Source organism: Taurulus bubalis (genome assembly GCF_910589615.1).
Source record: "Taurulus bubalis genome assembly, chromosome: 17".
NCBI lineage: Eukaryota > Metazoa > Chordata > Actinopteri > Perciformes > Cottidae > Taurulus > Taurulus bubalis.
The window spans coordinates 16211281-16219435 of record NC_136605.1 but is presented as its reverse complement, the minus strand read 5'-3'; the positions used below and the strand labels follow the sequence as shown (position 1 = coordinate 16219435).

Genomic DNA, 8155 nt, shown 5'->3' with positions numbered 1-8155 from the left:
TGTTTGTCTTTGAAGGTTGTCACCAGATGGAGGCACATGGGTGGAGTGGACAAGTGACCTGAGTGTGTTTACAATAATGTGTCTTCACTGCCCCCCAGTGGTCACAGGTAAGAACAGCATCATCTGCAGTCCCTTCTCATCATGTGACTACTTATTGCTTTGTGTTCACATCCTAAAGCTATGAGATCAAGAGAGCAAGAAAAAAGGTTGCATTTCGTAAACCTTTTTTTATTTTATTTTTATTTTTCAGGCTGGCACTGCATGCAGACCTGGAAGCGTTCTTATAAATATAATATTTAAAACACATATGATGCAAGCAGTTGATCAATAACATGTTTCACCGTTATTGGTGGTAATTAAAATGTGTCATCTCTATCCATTGTTATCTGCTTCTCTAGCCTACATGGGCTCTTTATCATATGATATTACCAATATGTGGTAAGAATAAGTTGATGTGACTTTATGTATTGTGGAGAATTATCCATTTACATTTCTTATTAAGTTAACAAGGGTGTAAAAGCTACATACAAAACCAAACCAAGGTATACATGTAAACATGTATTTATATATGAGGAAAATATACATATTCGATAGGTTATATCAGATAAATGTCTAAGACCGTATGTCACCTTCCCGAGGTGACACAGGAATGCAACTTTTTTTTTTTTAAATATCGATTAAAAACATTTTCTATTCTGAATTTATTTTTTGGGAAACACTTTCTAACATTTCTATTTCCTACTCGCAACTTGGGCACAGATATATCTCACGATAGATGCGCTGGACTGCTTGACGACTACACCCCCCATAAGGCATTGCGCTTTCAACATGGCGTCCCACGTCGTCGCTTGACTTCTGTCAACGAGACCAAAACACAACTCGAGGAAAATAGGACAGTAGAGCGAGTTTGACGCGTACTATTCAAGTCAATAGGATGAAACTGTTGCTCACAGTGTTAAAACAAATCCACAAACCAGCCGTCTGCGCCGGTCCGCAGCGCGGCCGGAGCTCCTGCGCCAGCAGCGGCCTGTCACCTCTCCGAGATGACGCTCTCGTCGTCGGGTCAAGCCGGGAGCTCGTGCAGAGACTCGGCTCACAGGTGGATGTGAGGACGGGTTTCATCACCGAGGAGGAGGAAGGGGCTCTCCTGCGAGAGCTGGAGCCAGGCCTGAAGAAGAAACGCTACGAATTCGACCACTGGGACGATGTAAGTTATGCTCGCACGGTCCATACACATGTATCGCTACATATATGCACACATAGAAAGTGCGTGTTGAGTTGCACCGCACACCTGTTACATATTGTACCATTAATTAAGCCCAATTGGTAACTGTAGCGGCTAAAACGTCCCGCGTCTACGAGTAGGCTAGTTAAAGGACACCTTCACCACATTGCAGCTTTGTCTCGACGCCACTGACCCACTCGGATACCTGTCGGTCACATGCACGTATTGTAAATCCTACACCTGTTATGTACATATTGTAAATCCTACACCTGTTGTGCACGAAAATCCTTGTTTTTTGTATCCCGTTTCCGGGTATAGTTTTTGGTTCGTGTTCATGAAAATCCCTGAACAAAAATCCCATTTCAAGAATACTGGCTTGGATAGGGAGCAATAACAAATGATTACTAACAGCATATGTCGCATCATCAGATGTTGAGCAAAAATGCAAACACATGCATGATATATATATATATATATATATATATATATATACATATATATATATATATATATATATATATATATACACACACACACACATATCTCTCATTTCAACCATTTTGCAATTCACTCACTGACAGCATGAATGTTTTCTAAATGTCAGTGACACTGACTTCCTTTGTGCTGCAATCACTCCCCCTCCTCGAGGCCATTCACGGGTACCGAGAGACTGAGCGGGCAAGGTGGGGGGCGGCGTGTGAGGAGGTCATGAATCGTGTTCGGTCTGCAGCGTTTCCTGAGGGCGGTCCGCTCCTCGGGCCTGTGCACGTTCTAGATCTGGACAAGACCGGCTACATCAAGCCACACATCGACAGTGTCAAGGTAGGGTTCCTTGTTCTTCTTCTCTGCATCGAAAGAAAATGTTAGTTTCAAACATGGACAATATCCTCCGCACATACCTTGTGTGTGGGCTTTACTGTCATTCTCTCTGTTATCTAAGTTCTGTGGGAGCACCATCGCCGGGTTGAGTCTCCTGTCAGACAGTATCATGCGCTTAGTGAAGGAGGATGCCACCGATGAATGGGTGGACCTGCTGCTGCCCCGACTTTCCCTCTACATTCTAAGGTTCAGGAATATGCTGCACACATTTCGTCATGGACGTGTACTGTAGTTGTATTATTCACTGCAGGATAACTAACTTATGTGTTTAATCATGTTCTCTTCTTCCCATGCAGGGACCAAGCCAGATATAACTTCACTCACCAAATCCTGAGAGACGAGGAGTCTGTGTTCAATGGACAGAAAGTGCCTCGGCTACGTCGTGTCTCCGTCATCTGCCGGAACCTGCCAGGCTAACACCCACTTCCACACAGTTGGGATGTGAACACAACATCACCTGGATTTAGAGGATTATGTCAAGGATCTCCATTAAGACATTAAACAGATGATATTTTTGGTTAATGTATTATTTATATACATCTGTGGTGAAGTGTCCAGGACATTTGTTGGCAGTTGAGACGCTCTCCATACTGTGCTCAAATGAACGTTACACAGTGTTCTTATTCTCAGGGATCATAATCAACTCAACAATATTATCAGACTTTCTTCACTGGAGCCTCTTTAAAGCTTAGCGATGCCGGATTTAAATTGACAGCCGGTTTCTACAAAACAACTGTGCCATCTTGGCTGTCATTTGAACATCATTTCAATAACCACTGTTTTGTTAATTGGTTTGTTGGTTCAACATTAAACAGCAGGAAAGAATATTTGATTAAGAATAAAATAAAAGGAATGTAAACTTGGATTCCTTCTACCTATTCTTTACAGGAAGATGATTTCTTTTCATTTTTCTTTCCCACTTCAAGCGTGCTCAAACATATATTAAAAGCTGCTGGACCTAGTTCAGCTCACATGGTATTAATTCATAATTCAAACTGATTCCGCTATTAATCGGTCAATGATAAGGCATACTCAATTTTGTTTGTAAGCAACTATTATTTAAACATAACCCCAATATTGTTATACTCCACTCTAGCCATTTTAACACATACAATTGCTGACCACCACTTTCATTGAATTGTTTAGTGGTTTAGTCAACTTTGCAACACCCATATTACTGTATGTTCATTCATCAGACACACACACACACACACACACACACACACTGTGAACACCTGTTCACAGCCCCATATATAAAGTTGTTCACATTTTAAACTTTAAACAAAAACATCAAGTGTTTGTGATGGGAACCCATCTCTATCCTGCACTTATGTGCCCATCCCCCCACGTGAACCACACCTTCCGGACTAAACAATGTTTCATATTGTCTCACTTTTCCCATAAATAAACCTTTATTTGTGCCTTGCTCTCATTCTACTCTGTGAACACAATGAAGAGGCGACTGATGAGGCAATTTTCTGTCAGAGTACAAAGTATCGATTAGTCAACTGAAATCTTAATTTTTTCTTTGTGCACTATTTATTTATACATATACAGTATATATATATATATATATATATATATATATATATATATATATATATATATATATATATACACAGACACCTGCGTTTTTTATAAATACATTATGCTCAGCAGATAGCAGCAGCTCATCTCCATGAATCAAAAGGTAGAGGCATGTTGTAGGAGGAGGAGTTCCTCAGGAGTCCTGAGGAACTAACAGGACATAACAACTAACAGGACATAACAGGAGTTATGTCCACTTTTGCTTCACTCTAACAAGTTGGTAAGGACTTCTATGTTACCTGCATTTCGTCTGTTGAGAATGCTAATTTGAGTGGATAGGATAGCTAAGTTTGTGTAAGAATTTGGTTCACCTGCTTTTATTAGAGGACATGAGTGGAGTGTATTTGTGTTGATCGAATAAATGCATTTTTCTGTGTAGTTTTCAATCAGAAGAGCCAGCACACCTATAGAAGATGGGGCTAGAGATCCAAGCAGGACCAATGCGTGTCCTGGTGACCGGTGGATCTGGGTTGGTGGGCAAAGCCATTGAGCATGTGGTGCAGCGGGAAGGTGGGAAACTGGAGGGAGAAGAATGGATCTTCCTCTCTTCTAAGGATGCTGATCTTATGTAAGTTGCTTAAATTATTCTCTTCTCCCCAACTATACCTGGAACAAATGTGTTTATAATTGATGCGTTACGACACTTATACTAGAAGGCATGAAGTCAAACAAGCACCCATAGGTTATAACGTCCTTTTTCAAATCTGTGTGTTTTTCCAGTCTAATTGTGAATAAATGTGGTCTTAAAACACAAACAGAGATGTTGGGCAAACCCGGGCTTTGTTCGAGAAGTATCGTCCCACTCATGTCATCCATCTGGCTGCAAAAGTCGGAGGACTCTATCAACACATGAGGGAGAACCTGTACTTTTTGGTGAGATAATGAATGATTCACCATAGCTGAAGTATTGTAGGAATTATTTATTTATTTGTACTGTAAACACGGTGTCAATAGAAAATATCTACATTGTCAGTGACTGTTTGACACTTTCACAGCGGGACAACATCAAAATTAATGACAATGTACTACAAACTGCCCACGAGATGGGTGTGATCAATGTCGTGTCTTGCTTGTCCAGTTGTATCTTCTCTGACAAGACCACATACCCCATCGATGAGACCATGGTGAGCTCTTTTTTTTCTTGTTTAGTCATTGTAGGCCCTCTAAACCTTTTTAGCAGCACACTGCCTGTTACTTTCTTCAATACAGGGAGATTTGTGGGTTTATTAGGTGGATTTGCAATGCTATGGAAGTATGTGTGTGTGTGCGTGTGTGTGTGTGCGCGTGTGTGTGTGTGTGTGTGTGTGTGTGTGTGTGAAATGAAGTGCGCCTATTCTTACTGTAATGCCCGACTCTCACAGATACACAACGAACCACCTCATGACTCCAATTTTGGATACTCACATGCTAAGAGAATGATTGATGTTCAGAACAGGTAAGAAAAGCAGCTTACCCAGCAAACAAGGAGGAATCTGAAATGTATTTAGGCAAGTAGTTTCTAGTTTGTCTTTTGTAGCTTTTATTGATCTTCATGTTTGACAGAGTCACAGAGCACAGTGGGCTCTGGGTGATGACTTTTGGTACAATGACACTTTAACAGCGTTTACTGTTAAGGTGGGAAGATGAAAGAGGGCCATTTTTTGTTAGAGCTCAACCTATGTGAGTTACCATGGTGGAAAATACAAACATAGGTGTGAGCAGAAAAGTGTTTGTCTGTGGTACAGCATGTGTGATGGTCTCTGCTCGTGTTTCCGTGTGTCGACAGGGCTTACTTTCAGCAGTACGGTCATCGTTACACAGCGGTCATCCCAACCAATGTTTTTGGTCCCTATGACAACTTCAACAGAGAAGACGGTCATGTGCTGTCGGCACTCATTAACAAGACATACCATGCCAAAAGTGATTGCACTAATCAATTTTCAAACATAAACACGGACTGAGAATAGCAAACAAAACTTACAAACAAACACAAAAAAAGAGGTAAAAGAGTATTTCTTCATGTCTCTCGCACATAGGAAGGAACTCCACTGAGTGTGTGTGGCTCTGGAGCTCCCAGAAGGCAGTTCATCTACTCCCTGGTACAAGTCTTTGATGACAATTTCATTGTTTCCTGTATATTGGCCAAATGTATCTCTGACCGTATAATATAAATGTATGATAACATGCTTTCATGTCGACGAAGAAAGCATAGTCCAATTGTCTGTGTTTACTGTCAGGATTTGGGACGTCTAATCATTTGGGTCCTGAGAGAATATGAAGAAATTGAACCCATTATCCTCTCTGGTGAGTAGTAGTGTGCTCATCCTTAGCGAGCATTATAATGCGCTTTTGGGTGGCTTTTTAAACGTGTGGTATGCCAAAGAAAATGTGAGTAAGTTATAGCTTCAAAACACAGAGGTGTGTCACAGTGTACAGTTCATTCATTCACTTTTCACTGTGGATTTCTTGTTAGTGGGCGAGGAGGATGAAGTGTCAATCAAAGAGGCCGTGGACATGATCGCAAAGGCTCTGGACTTCAAAGGCAAAATGCATGTATCCTTTTAACATTCAAAGACCCCACCAGTTCTTTAAATTGGTGCATAGACCAGTTTATCATATTGAGGTGTATATGCATATGATTTTACTTCTGAGGTGAACCTATGATGAACGTGCTGTAGATCAACATTAATGACTCTCCTTACTGTATAAAAGCTCCATGAGGAGTTGCTATGCTTGAAAGCTAAACATGTAATTGGACATATAACCAATGAACAATATAATGTGCCAAATGCACCAATTTAAACAATCTTTGTTCTCGCAACCAACTGAAACTCCTCCCTCGGTGCCGAGTGTGTAGAATAACTAAGGTTGTCGTCACAAAAACCCTATCCGGCGTCAGTGTTTGGTTTGTCCGCTCTGGGTTACTGTAGAAACATGGCGGCCGGCTCCATGAAGATCTAGGTAGAAACGGCTCATTCTATCTATATGTAACAAAAACACATTATTTTCAGGCAATTATACACAAAAGACAACATTAATAATATATTCAATTTCTGCCCAATAGATCCCCCTAAATGCTACACACTGTATCCTCCAGATCAAATCTCTCCTTGACCCCCAACATCAGTTTGACACCTCAATGTCAGACGGCCAGATGAAGAAGACAGCCAGCAATGCCAAGCTGAGGCGCTACCGCCCCGACGTCTGCTTTACACCCCTCAAAGAAGGTCTGACCTCACTTTACTTCTTCGCGACAAAGGACAAATTTGAGGGCTGGGAATATATCATTATTGTATTGGCATCGTAATACGAGACTAGATATCATCTCAAATTTGGGATATTTTAATTTGGTAATCTTTCCCTGGTTTTAAAGGCTGCATTACAAACAAATACAGTTTAACTTACCAGACTGTTCCATTATTTGCCTTTACCCACTCAGTTATATCCACATTGATTATTATTATCAAAAATCAACCCTACAATACTTTATATAATTTTATTTAATAGTTCTGCGTATACGATTGCATGGAGACAGCAGAACAAAACTTAAATGGCTTTTTTGTTAACAAGTGTGCTTTTCAACATACAAATGAGAGCTTTGAATAGATATGTGCACACACCCTCAGCCTGGTGAAAGTGACTTGTCATTTTTCTTTCCTTCCAGCTGTCAAGATGACCTGCGACTGGTTCGAGATCAACTACGACGTCGCACGGAAATAAAGTGACCGACCTTGAACACCATTCTTTGATTCTGGTGTGTAGCAAGTTGTTATCACTGTACAATATTGGTTCATTCAGTGCCACATTAAACATGGCTGAACTTACTCTTTAGTGTACTGGAGATTCTTCTTTTAATCTCTAAGGAAGTCCCATACTATCCCTGAATATGCAAAGATGGAATATGTCTCAAACAAATGGATGTATACACATATGTATTCCGCCGCAAACTAAAAACACATCTGTTCCGACTACATCTTGAATAAAAAAAGTAGCACTTTTATGGCACTTTGTAGTTTTGCTTTCTTGATTCTTGTTGTTCTGAGTTTGTACTCATGGTTGAATGCACTTATTGTAAGTCACTTTGGATAAAAGCGTCAGCTAAATGAAATGTAATGTAACATACACAGTATACATATATTTTTTTCTTTGAAGTCCTTTAGGAGGCAATCCTCCAATTCAAGTTGATCCATTTACAAAACCTTACTTAATATTTGCAGATTAAGATCTTAAATCCTATTTCAGTTCTATATATGAAGCATATTTATCAAAAGTTTTTTCTGTGTTCAATTTCCATAAACTAAGAAAAACCCTGTTTTAGGCTGGGGACAAAATAAAGTAATTTTTCTGAACCATAAAAACAAAGAGTAAACCCTTACACAGCTTCAGATTTTACATTTTATTGGAAAAGATTCTACACAAGAAAAACAAGTTAAAGACTTTTTTTTCAATCAATAAAGTCACATGGAAATCCAGTAAATATTTAAC

At 40.0% G+C, this 8155-nt stretch overlaps 2 protein-coding genes and 1 pseudogene across 3 annotated transcripts in view; 2 read left to right on the top strand and 1 right to left on the bottom strand.

The window, feature by feature from the left end:
* The first annotated feature begins 917 nt into the window (after positions 1–917).
* On the top strand, positions 918–2958 carry alkbh7 (alkB homolog 7). The gene is made up of 4 exons (XM_079233216.1): positions 918–1207; positions 1874–2047; positions 2166–2290; positions 2401–2958. Exons 1-4 carry the CDS (start codon positions 935–937, stop codon positions 2519–2521), a joined length of 693 nt encoding a protein of 230 aa, XP_079089342.1. The 5' UTR covers positions 918–934; the 3' UTR covers positions 2522–2958.
* A 1167-nt stretch (positions 2959–4125) lies between these two features.
* LOC306749555 (GDP-L-fucose synthase-like) lies at positions 4126–7390 on the top strand (annotated as a pseudogene). The gene is made up of 10 exons: positions 4126–4259; positions 4450–4564; positions 4687–4815; positions 5053–5126; positions 5457–5590; positions 5707–5769; positions 5908–5974; positions 6144–6223; positions 6798–6897; positions 7335–7390. The product of its transcript is annotated as a GDP-L-fucose synthase-like (transcript).
* A 667-nt stretch (positions 7391–8057) lies between these two features.
* The window catches only part of gtf2f1 (general transcription factor IIF, polypeptide 1), an 8061-nt gene continuing 7963 nt past the window's right edge, over positions 8058–8155 (bottom strand). Inside the window, exon 13 of the mRNA XM_079232545.1 lies at positions 8058–8155. This exon is cut by the window's right edge and continues 458 nt beyond it. The gene's annotated coding sequence lies outside the window, so the exon portion shown is untranslated.

Bases quoted from the DNA above. Each gene is read 5' to 3' on its own strand.
- alkbh7 (XM_079233216.1), top strand. From the start codon at position 935: ATGAAACTGTTGCTCACAGTGTTAAAACAAATCCACAAACCAGCCGTC. The intron at 1,208-1,873 runs GTAAGTTATGCT...CCCCTCCTCGAG, and splicing joins AATTCGACCACTGGGACGAT to GCCATTCACGGGTACCGAGA. The intron at 2,291-2,400 runs GTTCAGGAATAT...CTTCCCATGCAG, and splicing joins CTTTCCCTCTACATTCTAAG to GGACCAAGCCAGATATAACT.